This window comes from Pezoporus flaviventris, unplaced genomic scaffold, assembly GCF_033815535.1.
Source record: "Pezoporus flaviventris isolate CSIRO_AGI_PZ_B2104156 unplaced genomic scaffold, CSIRO_AGI_Pfla_v1 ptg000007l, whole genome shotgun sequence".
Lineage (NCBI taxonomy): Eukaryota > Metazoa > Chordata > Aves > Psittaciformes > Psittacidae > Pezoporus > Pezoporus flaviventris.
Genome location: NW_026892555.1, coordinates 321,060 through 348,605, shown reverse-complemented (window position 1 = coordinate 348,605; position 27,546 = coordinate 321,060). Strand labels below are relative to the sequence as shown.

At 49.5% G+C, this 27,546-nt stretch overlaps 1 protein-coding gene across 6 annotated transcripts; it reads right to left on the bottom strand.

Moving 5' to 3' along the window:
• Nucleotides 1-2,622: 2,622 nt before the first annotated feature.
• Nucleotides 2,623-27,240, bottom strand: EEF1D (eukaryotic translation elongation factor 1 delta). Of its 6 annotated transcripts, none has more exons than XM_061447612.1 (9): nucleotides 27,112-27,240; nucleotides 15,384-15,507; nucleotides 13,582-13,653; nucleotides 8,594-8,662; nucleotides 6,858-6,954; nucleotides 6,448-6,551; nucleotides 5,312-5,560; nucleotides 4,307-4,501; nucleotides 2,623-2,724 (listed from the first exon to the last, which is right to left on the bottom strand). In XM_061447612.1, the coding sequence occupies exons 2-9, from the start codon at nucleotides 15,501-15,503 to the stop codon at nucleotides 2,686-2,688; spliced, it is 945 nt and encodes a 314-aa protein (XP_061303596.1). In that variant the 5' UTR covers nucleotides 15,504-15,507; nucleotides 27,112-27,240; the 3' UTR covers nucleotides 2,623-2,685. The 6 variants fall into 6 exon arrangements, with proteins under 6 accessions (XP_061303596.1, XP_061303598.1, XP_061303595.1 ...); XM_061447614.1 differs by lacking the exon at nucleotides 27,112-27,240 and adding an exon at nucleotides 25,027-25,051; XM_061447611.1 differs by lacking the exon at nucleotides 27,112-27,240 and adding an exon at nucleotides 17,629-18,886.
• Nucleotides 27,241-27,546: the final 306 nt, after the last annotated feature.

Below are 27,546 nucleotides of genomic sequence, written 5' to 3'. Positions count from 1 at the left end.
GCGGAGCGCGGCGGCCCGGAGGGAGGAGGAGGAGGAGGAGGAGGAAGGGAGCCGGGCGGTGGGCGCACGGTGCAGCGGGGACACGGCCCCGCACAGCGGAGGAAGGCGAAGGGGTGACCCGTGTACGGGGTGGGGGGGGGGGAAGGTCAAGCTGCTCGCTTGTGCCTGTCGTACAAGGGGGCAGATCAAGCCGCTTGCTTAACGGTGCTACGGCTCGTTCACGCTTATCAGCACTCGCCGTGAGTGCGAGGACGAGATGGGAGGACGTGGCTGTGGGGAAGAGGGAGGGACCGTGACTTGGTTCCCGTCCGTTGGACGCCCAGGCAGGCGGAGAGTGGCTCTCACCAAGCCTTCAGGGAGCAAGCGTAACGGCTGAGAAGTTCAGGCGCGAGGAAGACTCGTTTACTTCATCTTGAGACCCTCGCCCACGACCACCAGGAGGCACTGTGCAGGCGCAAAGGACTTGTACGAAGCAGGGATAGGCCATGAATATGTATAGGCGTGTTGTGCAACCTCATGCATATGTATAACTTTAGGAGAGAAATGTAAAGAGGAAACGACAAAAAAGCCTTTGGAGGAGCAATCCCCCGTGCGCCTCAGCGCTGAATAAAGCATACCTACTTTACAACTTTAATGAGCTGTGGAATCTATCTGCACGTCAGCCAGGGACACAGGGCATGCAGGGATGGCAGAACACAGGGGATGCGGCGCGTTGGGACACTGGACACGGAGGGAACGGGGCGCACATGTCACCAGGGATGGCAACACAGGACACGGGGGACCGGACACTCAAGGACAGCAGCACGTGGGAACACTGGACAACGGGAGATGGAGCACACAGGGACACAAGGACACATGGGGCAGCAGCACAGAGGGGAAATGGTGCAGGGATGGCAGCACACATGGCAACATGAATGGCAGCACATGGGGACACACGGGTCACAGGACACCAGGGATGAGGACATCGGACACACAGGGATGGAGCACCTGGGGACACCAAACACACAGAGACATAAGGATGGCAGCACAGAGAGGGGATGGGGCATACAGGGACATAAGACACAAGGGTGTCAATGCAGAGGGGAGATGAGGCACAGGGAGAGTAGCACACAGGGATGGCAGAATGCAGGGGATGCCGGACACACGAGGATGCGGCACGTTGGGACACCGGACACAGAGGGATGGCAGCAGAGAGGGGAAATGGGGCACACGTGGCACCAGGGACAGCAGCACAGAGGGGACCAGATACTCAAGGACAGCAGCAGATGGGAACACCGGACAACAGGAGCTGGAGCACACAGGGATACAAGGACACACAGGGCAGCAGCACAGAGGGGAAACGGTGCAGGGATGGCAGCACACATGGCAACACGAATGGGAGCATGCAGGGAGGGGGATACAGGACACAGGGGTTACAGGGCACCAGGGATGAGGACATCGGACACAAGGGATGGAGCACCCGAGGACACCGGACACACAGGGATACAGGGATGGCAGCAGCGACGGGACGGGGCATACAGGGACATAGGACACAAGGGTATCAACACAGAGGGGAGATGAGGCACAGGGAGAGTAGCACATGGGACACACAGCGATGGCAGAACACAGGGCACTATGGATGGCAGCACACAGGGACATGGCACACACATGCACCAGAGGTGGGTGCACACAAGGGCGCATGGGGACATAGGGATGGCAGCACAGAGAGGTCACTGGACACCATGGGTGGCAGCACATAGGCAGATGGCACACTGGGTACTCAGGACACCCAACACCCCTAGCACCAGGCATATGGGACACTGGTGGCTTAAGGGACAAATGGTCCAGGGAGGACGGAACACGGGATACCCAGACACAGAAGGGTGCCCAAAGCACCAGGCTTGTGGTGCACTGATCATGGGTGGTATAGGGACACAGGGCACCTGCGATGGCAGCACACAAGCGACACAGGGCACGTAGGACCAGGTTGATGGGACACTGCATGGCTAGCAGCAGGCACACGTGGCCCCAGCTATCACATGGAACTCTGGGGACGGCAGCGTGAGACAAGAGGGACACCCGAGAGCCCAACAAGCAGCACAGGACACATCACACACCAGCTGGGACAAAACACCAGCCCCAGCAACACAGGGACAAGGGACAGTGTGTGCAACAGGCACCAAGTGCATCAGCCCCAGCACCTGCCATGCCACCAACCAGGCCCAAAGCAGCCACACCAGGTAGCACACCGGCACTGGAGCCATTGTCACCTCCCGTTTGCTCCCTGTGTGACTCCAGCCTGGCCTCTGGCCTCTGGCACAGTGAGAGAGCCCAGAAATGGCACCTCCCCTTTCCACAGGGCTCCTCCTGAACCCAATGATCAGCTGAAGCAACTGTGCAGGATAGAAAGAGCAACAAGGGGAAAAGAGGGAGGAAATTCAGCCCTGAAACAGCAAGTCCTGGATCCTTCCCTGCTGACTCAGTCCGATGCAGGGGGATCCCAATTTGGTAGCCCCCTCCGCACAGGCTACCACTCCGATGTTAATTTCAACCCCTAAGGGCTGTTACAAAGGGAAATATCCCAAAGCTTCCCAACAAATCCCTCTGGAGAAGCTGCACTTGGCAGAGAAAACCACCCCAATCTGCACTCCCAATCTCCATCTTTATTAGTTACAGTTTCAGAGGGGGTAGATACAGTTTCTTCTTCTAGATCTTGTTGAAAGCAGCAATGTCAACACTCTGCACCTGAAAGGGAACAAAAACAGCAGCTTAGAGGTCACCAACGTGGTTTCAGGCATTAATAAAGCTCTTGGAGAAGGGATTCCTTCACAACATGCACAAGTGATGCTCAATCAGGTCAAAAGCACAGCCCAGGTCCCTTAGATCAGCTCCAAGCTGTGGTAAGATGTTTAAGGGGTGTTACTTGAATGTTCTTGGTGACACCAGTCACAACAGGATGCTGTGCTGGTCATTGCAGGAGTCTTTAGATGGCTCAGCCTGTGAAGAACTAAGTTTCTGGGAACAGGAAGATGAAAGAGCAAAAGTTCCTGATTAAATATAAGGAAGAGTAGGCAAAGATTAATAAACCCATGGTGCTCTCTCAACACAGAGTCAACCAGGCTGGAAAAGACCTTTAAGATCATCAAGTTCAACCAGGACTAACATAACAAGGCCACTGCCAAGCCATGTCACTAACAGTGAGACTAAGTTGTACTGAGCCTGTGCATCAACTGGCACAGAGCTGGAGCTCTTAAAATCATCTCCACAGAGAGAAGAATGGGGATGGAGACAGCTCCAGTTGGTGACTGGTCACTAGTGGTGTCCCTCAGGGCTCAGCTGTTGTTGGGCAGTTGGAGTGCTGATCTGCTGGAGGCGCTGCAGAGGGATCTGGCCATGCTGGATCCATGGGCTGTGGTCAGTGGGATGAGGTTCAATGTGCAAAGTGCTACACTTCAGTCACAACAACCTCATGGAATGCTCCTGGTTTGGGGAAGAGTGGCTGGAAACTGCTCAGGGAAAAGGACCTGGGGGTGCTGACTGATGGAGCTGAGCATGAGCACCTTGTGCCCAGGCAGCCAAGAAGCCATCAGCATCCTGGTCTGTACCAGAACCAGTGTGGCAGCAGGGCCAGGGCAGGGACTGTGCCCCTGTGATGGGCACTGGTGAGGCTGCACCTTGAATCCTGGGTTCTGCGCTGGACCCCTCACTACAAGAGAGACATTGAGGTGCTGGACCAGGGCCAGAGAAGGGCAACGGAGCTGGTGCAGGGCCTGGAGCACAAGTGTGATGGGGAAGGGCTGAGGGACCTGGGAGGTTCAGTCTGGAGAAGAGACGGCTCACGGGGGGACCTCATCACTCCCTACAAGTGCCTGAGAGGAGGATGGAGCCAGGAGGGGCTGGGCTCTGCTCCCAAGGAACAAGGGATGGGACAAGAGGAAACTTCCTCAAGCTGCCCCAGGGCAGGTTTAGGTGGAGCTGAGGAACAATTCCTTCCCCAGAGGGTGCTCAGGCATTGGAACAGGCTGCCCAGGGCAGGGCTGCAGTCACTGTCCCTGCAAGTGTTCACACACCGTGGGGACGAGGCCTCAGTGCCATGGGTTAGTGGTGGCCTTGGCAGTGCTGGGGAATGGTTGGACTGATGGGCTTAAAGGGCTTTCCCAACCTATTTGATTCCATGATTCTATACTTAGAAGTGTCTCGGCAGGGAGAGACCATCAATTCCATGATTTTTTCCATAAAAAGTCCAAGTTATGCAATATCTGCAGAACCACCTTAGTTAAAAATGACCCCATAGGTCAGACATCACCCAGCTTGCCCCAAGACTTACATAGTCTTCAAACTTGGTGATCTCCTCCTCCAGGATGTCTGTTCCAACTTTGTCATCTTCCACCACACACTGGATTTGGAGTTTCTTAATGCCATAACCTACTGGGACCAGTTTGGAGGCTCCCCACACCAAGCCGTCCATGTGGATGGACCGGACACACTCCTCCATCTTTGCCATGTCAGTCTCATCGTCCCACTGCAAAAACACAAAGGAACATTAGGGTTCTCCTAGAGATCATCCTCAGCCAAGTGACTGATTCAACATCTCATCTCTAAGTAGGTTCCAAGCTGATCCAAGTGGCTCTTTCTTGACCACAGTTTTGCACTACAACTTGGTTAGTGAAGCTAAACCTGACTTTGCTACAGAGCGTGTTCAGTTCTACCTACAGGTACTACTACAGATGTAAGACGGATTCTCCCTGCAGGAACACAACTGCTTTCTCACTTTAGAACTCTTGTTCTACCATGGTAAGTTTGACAAAGATGTGATTACCCCTGGAGAGGGGCCTTGGACAAGGCTCTTTAGGGACAGGCCAAGGGGAATGGCTTTAACCTGCCCGAGGGGAGACTGAGATGAGCTCTTAGGCAGAAGCTCTTCCCTGTGAGGGTGCTGAGGCGCTGGCAGAGGGTGCCCAGAGAAGCTGTGGCTGCCCCATCCCTGGCAGTGTTCAAGGCCAGGTTGGACACAGGGGCTTGGAGCACCCTGCTCTAGTGGAAGGTGTCCCTGCCCATGGCAGGAGGCTGGAACCCAAGCCATTCTGATTCCCATATTTAGGACATTTATTACCCAATACCTTCAGGGGAAAAAGGCTAATCCTGGTTAGGGGAACCTCAGATACGAGCCTACACTTGTCATGGTGCAACGCAGCAGCGAAGAGGCTTCAATATCCCACCTCACTCCAACCCTTGGTTTGGAAATCCACTGGTCCCATCTTCACCAGTCTACTCACATGTGGAAGAGACAGTTACAACCTCATGCAGGAGCTTCCCCGCTTCTGTTACTCACTGGTTTCACATCCAGAAGGATTGAGGACTTGGCAATAAGACCTGGTTTCTTGGCCTTCTTCTCGGCGTACTGCCGCAGTCTCTCCTCCCGGACTTTAGCAGCCTCTTGGTCTTCCTCCTCCTCATCACTCCCAAAGAGGTCGATGTCGTTATCATCATCTTCCTCTGCAGCAGCTGGCTCTGGTTTCTTTGCTGGTGAAGCAGAAGGGAGCTCCACTTTCTTGGAGGGAACACTGAATGGTTCCACCTTCTTTGGTGGGGTGATGCACATTCAAGTTTACAGGAAGGAAAAAGGGGAGAAGGTTAAGCTGAGGTTGAATCAGAGACTCAAGGGAAGCTCAGGAACAGAAACTGGCACTGCTCAAAACACTAAACACAGTCCACACTGTGTGATTTGTGTGAAGGATCAGCCATTGGCCATCAAAATAGGCCATTCATCCAAATGGACCTTTGAACTGGCCCAGCATGGCTGTAGTTGTACTCCTGGAGTAAAACCACCACGTAGCCAAGAGCTCATCCTCCTCCTAAGGGCTCAGGTATCTACACCGTAACAGTGGGATGGCAGCTGAGAATGGGACCAGGTGTGTTCTAGCATGAGGGTGTGCCTACACATTCTGCAAACCACCAGTACCACATCTTTCAACCTACAAGAAATGATCAAACTGATGCCACATGTTCAGTTTTCACAAAGCTTTAATTTAATTAAATACATTCTTAGAGGGGACATTTGGGTTGGTTCAGCCTGGAGAAGAGAAGGCTCCTGAAGGGGAGACCTTAGAGCAGCTCCAATGCCTAAAGGGACTGCAGGAAACCTGGAGAGGGGCTTTGGACAAGGGCCTGTAGGGACAGGCCAAGGGGAATGGCTTGAACCTGCCAGAGGGGAGACTGAGATGAGCTCTTAGGCAGAAGCTCTTCTCTGTGAGGGTGCTGAGGCGCTGGCACAGGGTGCCCTGAGAAGCTGTGGCTGCCCCATCCCTGGCAGTGTTCAAGGCCAGGTTGGACACAGGGGCTTGGAGCACCCTGCTCTAGTGGAAGGTGTCCCTGCCCGTGTCAGGGGTTGGAGCTGGATGAGCTTTAAGGTCCCTTCCAACCCAAACCATTCCATGATGCTATGAGCAGCGCTTTGCTGAGGCTCACCTGGGTTGGAGGAACTGGTGAGGGCTGGTGGGAGGTAGAGGACTTCTCCAGAGCATTCAGGCGGCTTTCCAGTTTGAAGATGGCCATCTGAAGGTCTGAAACAACTGCCAGAAGAGGGGGCAGGGGGAAGAAACACCAAAGCTCATCTTGTAGGTTCTACACCAGCTCTCAAGTCAGGACAGACTTGCTTCTGCTCAAAGTGGGCTTTAAAAAACCACCGGTTGCCCCAGTCAAAGGGAAACCTGCAAAGCTCTGAGCCAGACACTGGCAGGGGGCTGGAACTGGATGAACTTTAAGGTCCCTTCCAACCCAAACCAGATTCTGTGATGTGCTCACCTGGTGACAGATAAGGCCAATGTCCCAGACAAGGGATATACCCCACAGAAGCAGGGCCAGCAGGCTCTACTTACCACTACGTAGGTTTTGGTTTTCTACCTCCAGGTGAGAAATTCTGGAGAGGAGATCATTTTGGTCACCAGAAGGTCCAGAAGAGGATGTGCTTGACACCTGCAACAAGGAAAAACAGAGATGAAACCAATCTGTTCACCTACTCCTGAGCTCAGTGAAGCAAAGCAGAGTTATGCCTTGAGGGAAGGAGCAAATTAGAGAGCTAATCATAGAACAAGGATGTTTCCTCTAAAGGCTTTATAAGAAAGAATTTACTATCTCTAGAGGATGAAACATGAAATGCATCTCAAGATATTGAAGTTGGAACTGATGAGCAAAGGATGAAGTCATTCTTTGCAGTCTCAGGTCAGACTGCCACTAAACAGTTCCACACTAAGCCCCTTAAATGAGGGAACTGGGAACTGGTCTCCTCTTACAAACTGAGGCATGAAGTACAGAGGTGACCCATGTAACATCACCCAGCAAGTCACTGGGAAAACAGGAAAGAGATCCCAACATTCTTTTACTCCTAACTTCCCCAGTCCAGCCTTTCAAGTCTTCTCAAAACCTACTTTAACACATCCTGAGGGAACAATTATAGTGATCCAGCTTTGAAGTATTTGGTTTAACAGTAAGGAAGCTTTTGTGTAAGGAGGCCCTTAACTATAAAGGCATATTGGAAAAGGGAAGGGTTTCACACCTTGTTATTTAGAATTGTGTAAAACAGAGAAAATCATTTATATTCCTTCCAAGTGCAGCCTGCATGCAATTGTAACATGGGTCTTGGTTGTAGCTGACATGATACAGCATGACCAGCAGATCACAGGAGGTGACCCTGCCCCTCTACTCTGCTCTGGTGAGACCCCACTTGCAGCACTGGGTGCAGTTCTGGTGTCCCCAACATCAGAAGGGCATGGAGCTGTTGGAGCAAGGCCAGAGGAGGCCACGAGGATGCTCAGGGGCTGGAGCACCTCCTGTATGGAGCCAGGCTGAGAACATTGGGGCTGTTCAGCCGGGAGAAGAGAAGGTGCGTGGAGACCTCAGAGCAGCCTCCAGTGTCTGAAGGGGGCTACAAGGATGCTGGAGAGGGACTTTTGACAAGAACATGTGGTGACAGGACAAGGGGGAACAGGTTCAAACTGAAATGAGACATTCAGGTTGGAGATAAGGAAGAAATTCTTTACTGTGAGGATGCTGAGCACTGGCACAGAGTGCCCAGAGAAGCTGTGGCTGCCCCATCCCTGGCAGTGTTCAAGGCCAGGTTGGACACAGGGGCTTCTTGGAGCACCCTGCTCCAGTGGAAGATGTCCCTTCCAACCCAAAGCAGTCTGGGATTCTACGATTAAGATTTCAGTATTCACTGAAAATGGAGAGGGAAATACAGGGGTTCAGAGGAGCAATACGTGGCACAAGGAAAGCAGGTCTGGAAGATGCCTGGCTCTGGGAGATACATGGAATAGCATGAGCTGCTCCTACTGGGAAGGCCAAAAAGACCCTTCTCCGCTTAAAAAGGGGCACGGGCCAGATGTCAAAAGCACCATGAAACAACTCGGTCTCCAACACATCCTTTATAGTCCTCACACCAAGCTGGAAGACCTCCACGTCCCATGTTACACAGCAGCAACAACCACATGGCAAAGACAAACACTTCTCATGGTAAAGAAGGAGCACTTGGTCCATCTCTCCAAGGTAGGGCTGTCTTTGCCCTACGATGTCCTCTCAGCTCACACCACAGCTCCATCCGTGCACAGGGACTTACAGTTGAGCGGCCCGACTGCCTCTTGTGACGGGCAGAAGGAGCTTCTTTGCTCCGAGGCACTGTCTTCTGCTGCAAAGGGCAAAAGGTTTGGGGGATGATTGGTTTAACACAGGAGAGAGAAAAGGGTTTCACTCAGGCTGGAAAAGGCAGCTCAAGTGCAGGAAGCGGATCCACATGCAGGGAAAGTCATCAAGCAATGAGATGCAGCCTCACACCAGCTACACAGCAACCAAACCCTGCAGAGACATCCATCTATGAGCTCTGCCAGCTTCAAGGTCACACAGCTGGGTGACAGAGCTGGGCTGAGATGTCTAAAGCATGGTCTCAGGCATCTGTAACACCAGAGGTGCAGCCTCAGCCAGTTCTCCTGTCATTTAGATGACACCTAATGCCTGGCAGACACAGAACCACATGTAGAGCTGCCTTAAGCCCGCTATCACCACTAATGCACCTCTCCTACAGAGAAGTAAAGCAACACAACGCTGATCTGCACTGAAAACTTGATGAGAAGCCTCTGTGGGCCTCCATCCTTGCATGCACCACCGAGAACAGAGGCTGGAAACCACTACGGGCTCCCCACACCAGGGTAGCCCTTCAAATTCAAGCTCAGATGAACCCATTGCCTGACCTCTTGCTGTTGTAGTTCCATCACCCAGGCCAAGGTTAAAGTTAATACACTGACAAGTGACTCCTGGCAGGAGTCACATCCATCCCCAGCCCTTGGAAAAGCACTTCTTGTTGTGACTCAACAGGACCTGTGTCACCTGCAGAGAGATGCAGCTGGGCTCCTTTCCATAAGCAGCTCATTCATCAGGTAGCAGAAAGCACCACAGATATCTGGCAGTTTGAAGCCCTAAATCATGCTTTCAAGCCACATGCTGAAGTATTCCAGCATTTCTCTGCTTGTCCTGGCAATTGGCTATTCTGTCATCACAGACCTGCTTAAGTGAGTGCAGAGGAGGCCATGGAGGTGCTGCAAGGGCTGGGGCAGCCTGGAGAAGAGAAGGCTCCTGAAGGGGGGACCTGAGAGCAGCTCCAGTGCCTAAAGGGGCTGCAGGAAAACTGGAGAGGGGCTTGGGACAAGGCATGGAGGGACAGGCCAAGGGGAATGGCTTGAACCTGCCAGAGGGGAGACTGAGATGAGCTCTTAGGTAGAAGCTCTTCCTTGTGAGGGTGCTGAGGCGCTGGCACAGGGTGCCCAGAGAAGCTGTGGCTGCCCCATCCCTGGCAGTGTTCAAGGCCAGGTTGGACACAGGGGCTTGGAGCACCCTGCTCTAGTGGAAGGTGTCCCTGCCATGGCAGGGGGTCAGAACTGGATGAGCTTTAAGGTCCCTTGCAACACAAAGCAGTCTGGGATTCTATACAGCTCTTGAGTGCTCTGTGAGCTCCCTGACATGGCAAAGGAAGAGCTCTTGTAGTTGTCCAGACAGATTTCTGTCTATCAGCTGAAACTTCATCTGGACAATTACACCTAAGAGCTCTACCCTTGGTATGCCAGCCCCAACCAGAAGACACAGCTGGAAACTGGCACTTCCCTCACTACAAGTTGTATCTGGAGCTATCAAACCCCTTTTCCTTTAGTGACAACCTTCCCTTCAGGTTGATCTGAGCTCTGGAAGCATGGAAAGTTTCACCATGGTCAGACAGACAAAGCTGACCTGTGGGGAAGTGATGCTGAACTAGAAGAGGGTTTTCCCCCAGGGTGGATCCTGGCTGGTTGCCTGCAGGTGGTGTGACCTGCTCACAGAAAGTGCTCTCCAAACACTTTAGCAAGAGGCTTTCCAGGAGCTTTTCATGTTTGAAGCCACAGGCAGGGGATGAAGGAAGCTTTGTAAGAGGAAGCTTGGGAATAACAAAGCTTCAGACTCCCACAGCAGTGACATCCTTTTGGTTCCCTTCTCCGGAGAGGGTGTAGGAAGTGCAAACTCGGTCACCCACTGTGTTGGACTTGCTCATCATCTCAAGCAAGTCCATCCTGTCCATGCCTCAGGTCCCCAGGCTGTGAGATTTCTCATCACCTGCAGCTTCAATGCCACCAACACCAGCACTGAACATGTCAACAGCTTTTTATAAAGTGATGGAGTGGAAAACAGCTAGAGACTGCTGAAAGCAGAGGTGAACATGCAAAACAGGATGAAAGGGATGTGCAAACAAATGTTTCCAGCATAACAGCTTCAAACCCTCCTTTGAGAGGTACAAACATCACCTTAAACCTAATGCTCATTCACACAGTTTAAGAACATCACTATCTGAAGCAGATCTGAAACCAGCTCTGCTTGAACTTTACAGCAAGAGAAAGGCACTCATCTTCCCATCCTGTAAGAGCCAACTCTTCACCTGCTACATCTGCACGTTCAGGTGGAAGGAAAGACTGAATCCTGACCATAAAACCAGGCTTCACTGTTGCTCTGTAGATCACGCAGTATTAAGTTTGGCTTCCTGAAGCATAAAGCCAAAGTTTAAGCATGTTCTAAAGTCAACCCTGCTTTATGCCACCACTGTCCAAGTTCAATGATGACCCTCCAGAAACACCAGCTACAAAAGCTGAGGTTTCAGACTTGTTTCTCAACAGCTCAGCCTTTGTAACCCATGCACTGAGCACAAAGGGATTTACAACTTCAGGTTCCAGGGAAGAGGTGTGGAAATATGTGGAAAAGCTGAAAAGGTGCCGTATAAGCCAGGGTAAAACCTGGTCAAATAAATGGGATTACAAAATAGGAAGCAGGTCACTGTTTCCATGTGCTCTGCTTATCCCAGCAACTCCATACTTCAGGAGCAGAATGGGAGCTACAGGTTAAATATATTCCTTATTACAGGACCTGCACGATCCCAACTTGCAGGTCTCCAACAACAGAGAAGCTCTTTAGCAGGAGGCACAGGCCAGGGCAAGTAACTCCTCAAACCACAGACCATTCTGTAAGATGAGAATATGCCTTCAGGGCAGAGGAGCAGCGCTGCTGGGTGATGCTCCTGTCCCTACATCATCCAGCTTTATTCCTCGAGAAGGCAGGACCTGGAGGAAGAAGCAACCTCATCCAGCTGGAAAAAGTCTTTCCAAAGGCATTTAACGTGATCTGTGCAGAGTTCTTCCACTCTGTTTGGGATGGGGGGGGGCTATATGTGAGGAAAAAGTATATTTCCCCACATATTTGCCTTACTGAAGTCATAACATCATAGAATGGTTTGGGATGGAAGGGACCTCAAAAGCTCATCCAGTTCCAATCCCCTGCCACAGGCAGGGACACCTTCCACTAAAGCAGGGTGCTCCAAGCCCCTGTGTCCAACCTGGCCTTGAACACTGCCAGGGATGGGGCAGCCATAGCTTCTCTGGGCACCCTGTGCCAGCGCCTCAGCACCCTCACAGGGAAGAGCTTCTGCCTAAGAGCTCATCTCAGTCTCCCCTCTGGCAGGTTAAAGCCATTCCCCTTGGCCTGTCCCTCCATCCCTTGTCCAAAGCCCCTTTCCAGGTTTCTTGTAGCCCCTTCAGGCACTGGAGCTGCTCTCAGGTCTCCCCTTCACACAGCAGAGGGCCAGGATCCCATCCCTGAGCTTCTGCTCATGCTCTGGGGGTGCAGCCTTGGACATTGGGGGGTTCTGTGCTCAAGCACACACTGAAGCTGGGTCATGGGGAGCTAAGAGTTTTAACAGTGCTGTCTGTATGTATCAACACAAGACTGTCTCCAGTCCAAGCTAAAAGTCATTGACACGGGTGGGCAGTCTCTCTTTGAAGACCGAACACATTATTCCAGATACAAACTTAAATTATTCACTTCAGGAAAACCTCCCCTAAGCTGCTTGCTGAAATACTGATGCTGAAGTAAGAAACCAGCACTAGGAACCTTACAACTATTTACCTGCTTGACATGGTTTGGTTTTAATATAACTAAGATATCCCAACTTCCCGTTCATTCCCATGCTGTATTCAAGGCCTCTGAGTCTAACCAAAGCAAATTTAATCCTTCCATCAAATTTCCCTGCTCTTCCTGCACCTCTATCTCTGATCACTCACATAAGCAGTTGTAGAAGTTGCTTTTGCAATATCAGGTTCTACAGGTGTAGTGAAACCACCATGGGGAAAGCATTTAACCCAAGTCTTTTGTATTCACCCCAAGTGCGTTGTCTTAAAGAGGAATATGAAATATTCCCCTTGGGAAAGTCTCAATTCCCTGGTTTTGTACTGATCAAATAGAAACTGAGGGTCTTAAATACCCCAAGAGGGAATTACGAGGCCAAATCAATGTAGATGAAAAGACTGATAAACTCAGATGGAAGATATGTGGAGCTATCCCACTACAGAGGTAAGAGATCAAGACACACGGGCTGTATTCTGTGAGTTTTCTTCCCCCACAAAACCAGTGCAGTATGAACTTAAGATCTCAGCTTCCTACTGAAAAGTTAAGTGCTGTCTGTAGGTATCAGCACAAAAACCACCTCCAGAAAGGAGGTTACTGAGCTTCTACAGAATGGTCCAGACTTAGAGTGTGTAGCCAAGCTGTACTCCTTAGATGCAGCAGATGGAAGAAAGCATTTCTTTGCACATACCCTAACTGAAAGCAAAACAGGAAAGAGAAGGTGGCAGCCCAGGAGAGCCACACATACTCCTGCTGGCACCTCAGTGCTTTGCTACTCAGCAAGGTTATTGTACCAGCCACTTGTCACCTGTTAGATAAGACTTGTGGGAACATTCCACCAGGATACAATGAAAAGAAATGCATAGAAATGAGTAATTTAACCCCAAATGCAGTTAGTTTTAAGCAGCACTGCAAGCTAGCAAGCAGGTAAGCAGCATGCACTCTAGTAGGAACAGTGTTCTTAATGGGATGAAGCTATGCTGGTGGGTACGTAGCACTGCACACCTCAACTCTTTCCCCTTCTAAATTCAAAAAGAAGCCACATGATCTATGAAGTGGTCACAGCAGAGCTCTGTGAGATGCACCACAGCTCCATATGGTTGCAGGTAGCCAGGTGGTGAGAGCTTTGGTACTCACTCCGGCCAGTGATTTCTGGATATTCTCCCTGGCTCTGGCAATGTCGCGGAGGATCGTGCTGGCTCCGTTCTCCTGCAAACAGTGCAGAAAGAACCAAGATTGCTTTTAAGAAAGAGAGGAAACAGCAAAAACTGGACAGGGAAATGAGAAATCAAAAGGGGAGGAAGTAGGGGATGGGGTCCTTCCAATGGCTCAGCGAGTATTGCTAAATGAGCTGAAAGAAGGACTGGTTCTGAATCAATCCTTGGTCACATCAGGCCATGTGTCCACAGGATCGTCCAGTCAAGAGGTTTTAGGTTCTTTATATCATCCTGAATGCTTTGGGCAGCTGGGGAGCCAGGCAGAGGGCTGGAATCACTTCAGTGTTCCTAAGAGATCTATCCTTAAACAGCCTGCTTTCATAGTATTACCTGTCATTGTATGCAGGCAGGAAGTGATGGCTCTAACTGAAGGCTTCTCTCCAGAAAGATATGACCCAGAGCATAGCAGCACAAGTTGTGCCTCCCCCCATACTCCTGCTGCCATCCCTTAGCCTGGATTTGACCTGGATTTGAAGATTCACTTCCTAGAGCACAAATTCAGTTTCCATGATCCATTCACTCATTGCCTCTCCTGGACTACAACCCCACAGGCAAGATCTGAGACATGAACTGCCCAAAACCCCATGCCAAATACACCACAGAAGAGCAACAGAGGCACATCGAGGCGGATTCTGCTTCCAGGTTGCAGGAAGGTTTTAAGGAGTGTGGATCTTTTTCCTTAGCAGGAAAGTGGCTGATAAACTGCTGCAGAATCTCCACCAGAGCCTTCACTTCATATCTCACAGGCAGAACATCACTGGAAGACTATGTCATGCCATGTAAGGAGCTAAGTGTTCTAAGAGCACTGCAGAGGTTCACACTTTAACATCTACCTAAAGAGTTCACCTATAGCTTATTTTCATGCTGTGCCACCACTATACCAGCAATGGGCAGCAGGAATAGACAAGAGTGTGCCTAGCAGCTCCTACTTAAGCAAAAAGCTTCCCCTAAACCACTTGCAAGCCATTTAAAACTCTAAGCAGCTTCTAGATAAAGGCATAAGCAGTGAACAGCTCTTTACACAGCAGGAAGAGGTTATGATAGAACCGCACCTTTAAAGAGGCATCATTTCAGGCTAACATTTAAGCTTGAATCACTCCAGCAGCACCATGATTCCCCTCCACCAGCTCCCCTCCGCTCACCAGTACTGTGCTGGAGTCTACTGCAGGAGCGCACTGAGTAATTCAGAGGGTACAGCACAGAGAAGAACCTAATTCCTGGTCTCTAAAGAGCCATGGTGGCTCTCTTCAAGCACTATGTCGGGTATCCCTTGCCAAGGGATATAAAGCTCAGCTGCTCCAATGTGGCAGCAGAAGTCCTTCTTCCATGGCTGAATGGGGACAGGCCCATTCTTTACGCAGCCCAGTCCAAAGGAACACAGCTCGAACTGTACTCCCAGATCCCAGACAGCATCAGCAGCATGAACAGATCAACTGCTGCAACCTGTAACTGGTTCTTCTGTTACAAGGGTGTCTGATCTCCCAATACACTCGTTGTACAGGAGAAATACTTCAGAGACCACAGAAGATAGCCTCTTAGAAGACAAAAGGGGCATAACTGAGGCTTAAAGAGCTCCAGAGAAGACTCACCCTTGGAAAGAACAGCATCAAGAGTGGAATTAATTCAAAAGTCCACACCCAGGTGGATCATGTCCTTTCACTTGCTCTGTGCTGGCCCTCAGAGCTCCAGCACTGTTAAACCCCATCTAAGAACAAGCATTACCTGCTGGTGTGAGGAGCTGCCAAGTGGCCCGTTCATCTGCTCATAGTATCTTCTCTCAGCATCATCGTATTTGTACTTGTCAAACCAGATCTTCTCATGCAGAAAGTAGTCCACTGCCATTTTGCTGCAGAAAGCGAAAGAAAAAGCCCAAAGTGAGTTTCTGGAAGTACAGGAGGGTGGCAGCTTGCAATGAGCTTGTCAGAAGAGTGCTTCCTTTCCCCATAAAGCTCTGCCTGCAGCTCTCTGCTTGGTGCTTCCCCCTCCAGCAGAAAGCTCTAAGTCAATAGGATCTTGTTATGAAAGCAGAGCAGTAATCTTCCACCCATCTGCCTGACCTGCATTTAGTGACACACCACCAAGGGAGGACTAAATCAGCTGGTCTGTGCCTTCTCCCACAAGAAAAAGCTTTTGGAGCTTGATTTCCTGCATCATTCTACACGTAGAATGGAGCACGTGGGGACTCTGCTGCTAAGATGTCTTGTGTATGAGAATCAAATGCTTTTAAGATGCCTGATCACAGTGAAACCAAAGGCTGAAGGATACACAGCTCCAAACAGCATGTGTCAACAAGAGGGTGCTCTGTGACAGGCAAATCCAGACATAACCACTCACAAACACCAACCAGGAGCTGTTTTAAGCTACTACACGTCTCTACCTAGTCATGCCATGCTTCACTAGGTGCACCACCACCTAATCCTTCTGGTAAGGAACAGCCAAGCCTGACATCCATGAGGATCAGCCTCCTGGAATCCAGCTACATACACGATTCACAATGACACACCTGCCCCTTTGGAAGCTGCTGCAGCCTTCTGTAAGTTAAAATCAGCAGCAATGTAACACTTGCAAGGGGCAGATGCCTGTCACTGGATGGAGGAACAGCATAAACCACCTTAACACTGCTGTGGAATGGTAGTGTCTTCCCTCAGGGCAGCAGCTTCCAAAGATGGTTTCATTTCTGGTCTGGAAGGGGAATGATGGAGGCCTTGCAAGAGGAAGAATGCTCTTATTTCAAGTCAGGGATGATTCAAGCCAGCTACAGAGTCAACATCAGTTTGGGGAGGTGGGGAGAGCAGGGATGGAGCATCACAACCAGGTTCCACCATACAACACAGAGAGAGCAACTAGTTTCAAACCTCAAAAGCCCATAACTCTTCCGAAGAACACTTCCACAGAAGCCAACAGGTGAGTCTTCTGCAGAACAAGCACTTTCCTCACCTACCCATCCAGAAGGGACCAGAGGCCACCACACCGTACATCTCCTCTACACTGATGTCATTCTCAGAGCTCAAACCTCCAAGACCCTGCTTGAGCTGCCGACTAGTACCTAATAGAGAATTATGGTATGGTTTGTGTTGGAAGGGACCTTAAAGCTCATCCAGTTCCAACCCCCTGCCATGGGCAGGGACACCTTTCACTACAGCAGGTTGCTCCAAGCCCCATCCAACCTGGCCTTGAACAGAAAGAGAACATTATCCTACATAGGAGAGGGTGAAAGGCTCACCTAAAGCTTATGTGTAACTCACCAGTAGCACTTGATGTATAGACTGTAAAACCCTTCCAATAAATCCAGTTAGTCCCATCCCAAAACAAACAGCACATTCCAGCCTGAAAAGTCTAACCCACCAAACGCAGCACATGCTCCCACCAATCTGATGTCTTAAATAGTATTTCACTGTCATTCCCAAGCCTTCTTTGAGCTGTATACTCACAGTGATACTCAAATGTAGATACCTCTCTCATGGAGCTAAATGACCATGTGCTCTGCAAGAGAGTTGGGGGTAAACTGCTTCCCTAAAGGATCTTGTGGCATTTAACACAAATACAACAGCAAACAGCTGCTATTTTAACCTCTTAAACTCAAAAATGAAGCACTGCATCTTCTGTCATCTCAGCAACACTGTTTAAACCATGAATTACTCCAACTTCCCACTTTAATAGCCTTCTGTATGTAACAGGAATGAAGAGACATGGCCCCGGGTTCCCCCCATGTAAAGAGAGGGTCAAACCTCAGCTTGCCAGCCATCACTTTAAACCCCTTAACCTCTGGCACCACACCTTTAGTCACCAGTGTTTAGGAGAAGGGGGTTCCTTGAAGGAGGTTCCCCCCCAGTTACCCTGCCCCAAACAGGTCCTTGGGTTCTGCAGACACAAAGGACCATCTTCTACACACGAGAACTCCTTCGGCTCAATCCTGCCCCAGGAGCTTTGCGTGTGTGAGTGTTACCCCAGAACAAACTTCTCCTACTTCATTTCTGGAGCAGGTAGGCTCGAATCACAAGCAGCTGGCTGGGAGGGTTCTCCCACTGTTGATTCCTGCATTCCCAATGGAGTTTCTCCTGTCCTTGACATTCGCAGAGCCTCGGCTGCATAGAAGCGTGCCTCAGCACGGTCATATGTTGGCTTACTGAGCCACACAGTCTCACTGTCCTCGTGCAGGAAGAAGGTGGTAGGTGGAGGTTGCTCAGCATCACTGGGAAGCAGAGTGTTGGTGGCCGTCTCCATGTGTTTGCTGGTGTCTGTTTGCTTTCCATTGTGGTTCTTCTTGTCCTCATAGTGGTTCTTTGACACTCTGGGGCACGAGTGTTGCTGTTGTCGGCCTCTGCCCGACGGGTGCCCATCAAACATGCTCTCGTAGAAGCTCTTCTCAGCATCATCATACAGAGGTTTCTCCAACCACACCTCTGACATGAGAGCCTGCAGGCTTGAAAGCTGGGGCTTGCCATTTACTGTCTGGTGTTCAGAGTCGGACAAACTGGTATCAAAGGAAGGAGCAGAAACAGCAGCGATGTCTGGAGCCAAGCCTGGGGTAGCAGGAGTAGGCAGGGCTGTACCATAGCCCTCATCTGGTGTTCTCATCCCAACACTGCCACCGTTTGACCACACAGGTGGGATGGTTAGGACATTTGGAGGCACAAAGAACTGGGATTTCTCAAGGAACACCTTCTCAGCCTTATCAAAGTCAAACTTGTTGATCCAGACCCCCTGTACAACGTGGTGACATGCAGACAGACTCCCATGGGAGCAGGACAGGGCTACTGAAAGCATCCTTGGCTTAGGAATAGCTTGGCCAGGGGACTGCTCAGCAGTTAGTTCAGTCTCAGGTGCTTCCTGGCTCTGCCCATCTGCTAGTTTCTTCCTGTACATGCCCTCAGCACGATCATAGAAAGGTTTCTCAAACCACACATGGTCAGCTAACAAGCCAGCCAGAACAGAGTCTAACTTGGAGGCCACGTTCTTGGGTTTGGGAGAACGCTTCCTTTTCCTTTGTTTCTTTCCATTCCTGGTTTTCTTCAAGTCTCCTTTGAATTCACCATCAACAGAGTCCTCATTGCAGACTCCATTGACAGCCTCTACCTCCTGGAACTCCTCTGGAGCCGCAGCAGCTAACATGGCTTCTCTTTCATAGTGCAGTCTCTCTGCTTCATCGTACTTGTGCTTGTCTACCCACACTTTCTCTACTGGGCAGGGAGGTTTCCTTGTCCTCATCTTCCAAAGAGTGGCAGCGTTAAAAGATAAGCACAACAATGTAGTGGCAGCAAAAGTGAATAAAGCAAGGGCATGCAGCAGACTTCAGTGATTTAAGTAATAAAAGAGTGTTAAAAGCCATCACACTTGTTATTCATGGTTAAAGAGCAATTTAGTTCTGGTTTGCCTGTGTTCTAAAGAACTTAAACTGCCTCAGACAGTTTCTGAATCAAAATAACCGTATATTTCTGCTGTTCTGACAAATATTCTGCATATTATGATTTAAAAATAAAGGCACTGGCTGAAAACACTTCAAATTTCACTTCTGAAGACAACTGACACGGAAAAAATGATGATTTTGGGGTGAAATCCCTGGTTAATGTCTAACAGATTCTTCCAACTTGGTGGATTACTCCTTAAGTACTTGTTATGTATCCCAAACTACTGTTTTGTGAAGACATCTAGAGAAAGATGCCCCAGTCCTTGAGTATCTTTAGAGGCTTCATACATCTCACTGTGCTCTGCTGCTACGAAAACCAGCAGGTGGAGTTGACTGAAAAACTATCACTCCTTTTTGATGTAAAACCCCAGTTTCTGGTTATTAAAGGTGATCAAGAGCTAGAGATCTCCTGATTTGCTTAGTTTATCAAAAAGATCTCACTGAAATGAAAACCACTGCATCTGATTTGTGTTTTCTGCCCTGGTCATATGTTACTACAAATGGTAAGAGATAATCAAACAGTTAATGTGTAGATTGCTGGAAATGGAATAGGAATTGTCTTTCCAAGTACAGAACTCGGAGTAGTGCTCATGTATCTAGTAAGTAACGAGGTAAAGGTCTCTTTACCAAGCACTACATGGTCAGATCCCAAGAGTTACTGCATAAAAAGGCTGAAATCCAGTACCTCCAAGCCAGTTCTCTTTAGTTTCTGACAGCTTCAAGTTTAGCTGTGACAAATCAAAGTCACCTACAGCTGAAATATCCTCCAGATTTCACCTGATGGCTTTAGAGGTCCAATCATTCCTGGAAAATTTGACAAGCCTCAAGTCCAAGGCTTGAAAACCTAGTAAAAACAATAAACTTACACTTTAGCCTCTTTGTATTTTAAATTTTAGTTCATATCGTTTAAAATAAAGGAATTTAATACTATATTTCAATGATAGGAAGCACTAGAAACAAAAGTAGATTATTTTCTTACTGGAGTTGTGGGACTGCTCCTCCACCAGCTGCTGATAGCACAGTGAAACAGCTCAAAACCTTTAAAAGTAGCTAAAATTGAGGCTTATTTTAAAGCCTTTATGTTGTTTCACACCCCACCTGCATTTTTACACCAGTTATAGAGCAATAAACCACTTCTTACTACAGACAACTAGAAACAAAGCAGTATTGCAGTGAACATTCGTCCACTTGTTAGCATCAGCACCAGCTGGGAGCACACGCATTGTAAAGTAGGAGCAAGGCTACAAGCAAGTAGTAACTTGGGTTTGCTCATCAGGATAAGCTTTGCTGCTACACCTTTTATATTAAGTAGCAAAGAGCATCCCTCTTCAAATATAATCTTTATGGGAGATATCAAGTTAAATGGGATTATTAAGAGGTAACATCAAGGTTTGTTGGAGAAATGCCTGTATTTCAGTCACTGGAAGACTTGGAAAAGGGTTAAATGATGTAAATGCAAAGTCTTGTGCACTAAGGTCCTGCTTTGCAGTGCACATGGTCTGAAACAGCACCAAATCCATGGGAAAAGCAAAAGCACACCTGAAGGTGCACAGGTTGGACAATACATGTGGATTTTGAGGCTCCTTAGGGTTCCTAAACAGAACACTGGATTTCCACATTAGCCTGATATGCTCTGCTTGGCTCCACATTCACATTCCTTTGTGTTATTCCAAGGGAAAAATCAGTCTGTAGCTTTCAAGGAGATGATTTATTAAGCATACTTCATCAACCCAATGCAGGGGGTGCTATACTCACAGGTGACATCTTCAACTAGTCCTATGGGTGCAACAATAAACCCAAATGCAACTCAGTACAGCTCAAACTGTCCCAACCTGTCAATATTTCACTTCCCATCAGCATTTCATTGCCCATTTGACCAAGACCCACTAAAATGCATGGATCAGTATTTCCTTTAACAGTATAAAACCCACACAGCAGCTCAAGAGTACTTACTTTTTCAGCTCCTATGAGAGCATTAAAGAAAAGGATAAAGTTAGAGCAAGTTTCACATCTAAAGTTGCAGCAGCTCATGAGAGAGGACAGAGTGACACCAGCCAAACGCACCATACAGTTAATTCCCCACATATATAACACACTCAATCCAACTAAAAGCTGGTTCATTCCCCAGAACCAAGTTCTCTTTGTGACCCAACACCACAGACAACCACTTAGTTTCCATTTTAAGGCACTAACATCTATCCCAAAGGATCATGACAGGGAACCAGCCAGAGAAGGTCCCAACCTCTCATGTGCAAAAGTGGAGCTCAGGTCCCCCCAGTGTCAATACCTTAAAGAAGTCTGAAGATACAACAATTATCATGTCAAAGAATGAATTCACATCATTATAGCTGTTTCTACCAGTAGTTATCAACCTGCACAACATACTATGAATGAGAGAAGACATAAAATACCAGCAGCATAAGCAAGTCTAGTACCTTCAGGAAAAGCAGCAATACAACATGTGGAAGCTTGTGGAAGCATTTAAGGCTCACACAGAGTTACACCTGTGAGGCTAAACTTACAAAGCCTCATCAGAGACAGCTTCTCATGTCACTCGTTCAAAGTCACACATAAAAAGGGTATTTTAGCAACAGAGTAACACAAACCCCCAAAGCCAAAGGGATCCCAAAAACTCCCCCGCCACTCCCATTAAAACTGCTCACAGGAATTCAGGTGTTATTTATATACAGATTCTTACCAGGAAAAAACCCTTCATAAAGGGAATTTACCAGAAACAGAAAACCTTTTTCCAACGAGTCCAACGTATTTATGGCATCTATTTGTTTTCTATTCTTAAGGAAACCTTTAGGACCTTAAAACCCGAGGTTAAGTTGTAATAAAGACCAGATTCTCAATGAAGTACAGTTCATAAGCATTAAAAAGATGAAAAAAAAAGTCATTTCTACTCTGTGTTCATAAGGTTTCCCAGAGGAAGCTGGGAAAAGGCACGTGCAAGGATTTTAATCACACAAATCATCACCTGAGCTGATGCAGGAAGCCTGATGAGCTGTACGCCATTACCAGCAGAGCAAAGCACTACCAGTTCTTCCACAACAGGAGTTTACTTCAGACAAGAAGTGAGCTCACACTCATAGAATCCTGCAATAGTTTTTGCTGGAAGGGGCCTTAAAACTCATCCAGCTCCAACCCCCTGCCACAGGCAGGGACACCTTCCACTAGAGCAGGGTGCTCCAAACCCATGCCCAATCTGGCCTTCAGCACTGCCAGGGATGGGGCAGCCACAGCTTCCTTGGGCAACCTGTTCCAGTGCCTCACCACCCTCACAGTAAAGAACTTCTGCCTTATCTCCAACCTGAACTTCCCCTGTTTCACTTTGAACCCATCACCCCTTGTTCTATCACTGCAGTCCCTGATGAAGAGTCCCCCTCCAGCATCCCTGTAGCCCCCTCCAGACACTGGAAGCTGCTCTGAGGTCTCCACGCAGCTTCTCTTCTCCAGGCTGAACAGCCCCAATGTTCTCAGCCTGGCTCCATATGGGAAGTGCTCCAGACCCCTGATCATCCTCATGGCCTCCTCTGGACTTGCTCCACCTCTTCAGAGGGTCTGAATGAAACTTAAACTGATTTGGACTCAGTGCCTGCACGACGTCACTGCTCAATCTAGTTTAAAGCAGCAAAGATTTACCACAGCACCAAACCACAGCCTGTGTGGTTGTTTCAACACTTTCCACCTCATGTTCTCAACTGCTTCACCTCCTCAAACAAAGTTTTACAAGTAAAAGGACATGAATTAGTTTTACCAACGCTCTCCACTGGCAAAAATCAGAGCAAAGGAACTAGAGCTGAATTCGGGATCCATCAGCCTGCACTTAAAGTGACACAAACAGTAACACTCAAACCTCATCCATCTGCTGCCTACAATCATTCTTCAGAAGCAGTTTTCCATTCAGTTCACTTTTTTTTAAGCACAAAGATATATTAACACTTTGAGACATAGGCAGAAGCTTCATTAGAAGTGTTTAAGAAACACAAATCTATGGGTAGAAAAGCATAAGGGCTCTTACTGCATACACCAGAGAGTGGCTCCTGCATAGCCAGGGCAGTGCAGGCAAGTATCTGGTGTTTTACAGAGCACGAAGCCACTGGAAAGGGAAATGCTGTTATTAGTCTTTATCAATGCCAAATAAGCAACTAATGGGCTGTTAAAGAGGGCTACAACCCCCTGAAATCCTTTTAATCTTAGCTATTGCTTCAGTGCTTAGGGTTTGTGGTGTCCTGTCACCATGCCCTGGGTATTTCAAGCCAGAACAAATCAGTGATACTTCCAGCACTGCAGGGAAATGCAGGAAGTTAAAAATAGGCAGTGAAAAGGTCTCTAAATCCAAAAGAATCTTTGGACTCCAGCTATGGGGAGGCATTAGCCCCTTATTTAAAGGATCAGTAAAATAAAAGCAAGTAACACATTACCCAAAGCTGGAGCCAAAAGCCAACTCCATTTGTTGGTTTAATGAAAACCACTTTTTCCCTTTTAACCACAGGAAAGTTGTATTTCTCCCTAATTAAGAGGTCTATAAATACGGGGTTCTGGGGGGAGTCTGGTGATAAATATGTTTGCCACAGCCCCCCCAAAAGCTGAATTCTATCAGCTCTTGCCCTAGAAATGAAATGTTCCTCTCATGAGGCTGATGCATCTGCTCCCAAAAGGGAGCAAGTCAGGCAGCAACACAGTTAGCAAGCAGCAATCCCAGGGATAACAGAACTTGGATGTGGTTTAAGATGCTCCTGACAGCCTTGGAAAGGCTCTTGAGACAAGAGCTAATCCCATTCCTCACTGATTTTTGGAGGGATACATTATCTTCTGCAAGCCATAACAAAGATTACAGCCATGGTTCAAACTCCCCTCCTCAGAGAAGATATCAAAAATGGGGATTAGGTGGCACTGGGACACTCTGGATGGAGACACAGGACAGCTTGCTGTGGTCTGACCCCCAAAACACCCCCCCAGATGCAGCCCCGAAGTTCAGTCCTGGTTTCTGTATGTTCAAACAACTTCCCCCAGAACAGATGGGTTCTCACCACAGGAGATTCTACCCCAATCCTCCATCTGTGTATCTGCTTCCATGCCCTGGCACTGCTGATGTTGACCATGGTTATCTATTTAGCGCTCTTGTCCTCTCAAATATGACACCAGCAGCTCCTGACTACTCACCCCAGCACCAGCCATAAAAAGAAATGCCATAAAACCCAGAAAAGGACCATTTGATGGCACAGAGAGGAGCAGGAAGGTAACAAGCATCAGCCTGGTCCCTTCTACAACCTCAGACTGACACACTGGCTACACCACATCCAAGATGTGTTACCCACATCCCAGTGAAACGGCTCTCCTCTTCCCAAAACTTCCACTGCAGAAAAGCAGGAGCCATTTCAGATGGGCATTCAGGAACCAGTTAGACACAGCTGCCCCACACCTACCTGTTCCACAGCAAAGACAAGGCCAGCATCCACCCTGCCCCACCTCCTGCTTTTGGTGATTCAGAGTTCAAAGAACCAAAGCTGGTTCCACACCAGAGGGGTCTGATGATGGCCTCTTGCAGCTGAAGGGGGCAATTCCAGCCCCTCAATACTCATACTGAGTCAACACAGGGAGTTAAAAGCAAAATGAAACATTAAGGGTTGAGTTGCACTGCTCTTCTGACGGTTTAAGTCGCTAAAGTGGCTCTCTCCTAATTCATGAGCAGTGGGACACAGTCAGGAGAGGGCCCACCATCATCCTTGCTGTTGTGCAAAGCTCCACGCTAACCTTCAGCCAGGGAAACAACAATTCCCAACCTTGACCACCTAAGAACACGACTCTTGGCTCCAAGAAACAAATGCTGCTGATGGATAATGAAAAGAGAATGAAGGACATGGGAAATCAGCAGTAGGAAAAGGCAGGAAAGTCATCTTCATGAGGTAAAGTAGTGGAAAACTGCTTAGGTGAAGAGAAAAAAGGCATTACCTGCAAGGTCAGGCAGAAAGAGGCCCACCTAGAAAAGGAAAGAATTACAGCTCTACAGCCAAGGGATGTTCTTTCTCCATCCTGAACACAAAAGGGTTGTGAACATCAGACTCAACTCAATTCCAATGATGCGGACACGAAAGAACAAATCCATACAGATTCCTAGAGGGGAGGAATGTCACTGTGGCAGCCTCAGCAACTTTAGCTACTGCTGTAATCCCTCACAACCCCCCCAGAGAGCATATCAGCAGCCTCTGCAGAAGCATTTGGCTCTGCCCATACCCCAAATATAGCCCTGAAAGGGAAACCTCCTGAGTGAGCTGTCGCTGAAACAAGAACCAGAAGGAGCAGGACAAGCTGCTGGAGGCACTGCCAAGGTTACAGAGGGGTTGGGAATAGCTGCACATGGACAGAGGGAAAGGGGAGGGAGCAGAGCACCTACAGAGCAAGGGCAGGGCTGGATGAGGCCACTGCTCCAGTTGGAGCAGCTGCCAGATGACAGTTTCCTTGTGAGTTTCCCTTTGCAGGTGACTCAACAAAAAAAGCTCTTGGTGAGATGAGGGATGGGGAGAAGAGCAGCCCCCAAAGGCACCCAGAGCTGCTGGAGACAGGGGTCCCCTAAGCTCCCCTCCTTAGTAGAGGAAGAACCAAACTGCCACCCCCCAGGCTTGAAAGAGGATTCATGTAGCAGAGGCAGCCCCCTAAAAGAGAGAACGTGCCCCCACATAGTCTATGGGAAGGGGCACAGGTTTAGGGAGACCTCCAGCATCAGCTCAGCCAGCAGAGCCTGCAAAAGACCCCCAGGAAGAGGGAGAACCCTACAATTCCCCTTTCCTATGGGTGGGAAGAGAAAAGGGATCTCCCAGGTAATAACGGCCTCCACATCCTCCTTTCTTGGGGTATGAGAAAAGACCCCATAGGGAATAGGGGTCCTCCAAACAGGGAATGGTGTGATCTCCCACAATCTCCTTCCCAGACCTATTAAGAGGAAAGGAAACTAAGATTATGAGGTCACCCCACTATCCCCTGGGAATGTGAGTGGGGAGAAGTAAACCCAAAGACCAAGGGCACCCTGAGCCTCTCCCCTCAGGACTCCAGGGGTGAAGCCAAGAACCACACCGACACCCACCCCAAGCTTGAAAGAGGCTTCATGTAGCAGGGATAAAATCCCAAAGAGGGCACATCTCTCCCTGTAATCCATGGAAGCGGACACAGGTTTAGGGAGCCTTCCAGCATTAGCCCATCCTGTCCTTACACTGGTAACAGGATGCTCCTATCTAGAGCCTGTAATGAAAGGGAAGTGACCCTCAAGAACAGGGAGAACCCTACAAGCCCCCTTCCCTAAGCTTGGGAAGGGAAAAGGGATCTCTCCAGTAATGAGAGGCCCCCAGATCCTCTTTTCTTGGGTGTGAGGGGAAAAAGAGACCCCACAGGGAACAGGGGTGGTCCCCACAACCCCCTTCCCAGACCTATTAGAAGAAAAGGAATTAAGAGGTTGGGGGGGAATAAGGAATGTGTCACCCCACTATTCCCTGGGTATCTGAGTGTGGAAAAGTAATCCCAAAGACCAAGGGCACCCTCAGCCCTCTCCCTTAGGGCTTCAGGAAGATGTACACCACAGATATGGGCAAAGAGGCTTTGGGGGGACTTCCGCTAATGTTCCCAAGGCTGTAAAGGGGAAAGGACCACACTGACAATGGGGGAACCCCACAACCTCCCTTCCCTGGGGCTGTAACAGGAAAAGATACTCCCATATACAAGGGGATCACCCCCGAATTACCCCTTCCCATCGCATCGCTAAAAAGTGCCCCCCAAATCCTCCTTTAGAGACCCGCGAGCAGGAAGGCACCTCAAATATAGCAGTGAGATGACCACAACCTCCACTCGAAAAGCTGTAAAAGGAGAAAGAGATCCCAACAAGCCCTTCTCCCGGCCCCTGAGCCGCAAAGTACCCCACAGACCACGAGGAGCTCCCAACACCTCCCACCCCAGGGAGGTGACAGAAGTAAAAGACCCCCCAAAAACCCCATTAGGGAGGGCCCAAAGGGGGCAATGAGGGAACCCTGCGGGGGAGGCCGCACTCACCGGCAGCAATGGGCCCAGGCAGCCCCAAGGAGCTCCGCTCCGCTCGGCCTCCACAGCCAAAAGGCGGCAGCACCCGGCGCACAGGGCGTTGTGGGAGCGGCGCGCACCACTCACACCTGGGGGGGGGGGGGGGGGAGAGGCCGAGTTAGAGAGAGCGAGGCGCGCTGATTGAGACAACGCAGCGCACTTACAGCGCGGGCCTCATCTTCCCTCCTTCCCTTCCACACAGTGAAACAGCCGGGAAGCACGGGCAGAAAGCAGGGAAGGGGGGGAAGCAGACAGGGCCCCCCACCTTATCACAGAGTGGTACAACCCACGCGCGCAGCGGTGCGGAGGGGAAGAGACCAACAGAGCAAGGAAAACGGGGGGGGGGGGGGAGAGCGGAGCAGCGCAACTCATGGGGGGGGACGCGGGGACGCGGGGACGCACATGCGC

Excerpts from the sequence above, each read along its gene's own strand:
- EEF1D (XM_061447611.1), bottom strand. The coding sequence starts at position 18,869 with ATGAGGACAAGGAAACCTCCCTGCCCAGTAGAGAAAGTGTGGGTAGAC. Across the intron at positions 15,508-17,628 it reads CTACCTGCTCCAGAAATGAA|CAAAATGGCAGTGGACTACT; the intron begins GTAGGAGAAGTT and ends CGCTTTCTGCAG. Across the intron at positions 4,502-5,311 it reads TCCTTCTGGATGTGAAACCA|TGGGACGATGAGACTGACAT; the intron begins GTGAGTAACAGA and ends GTGTTTTTGCAG.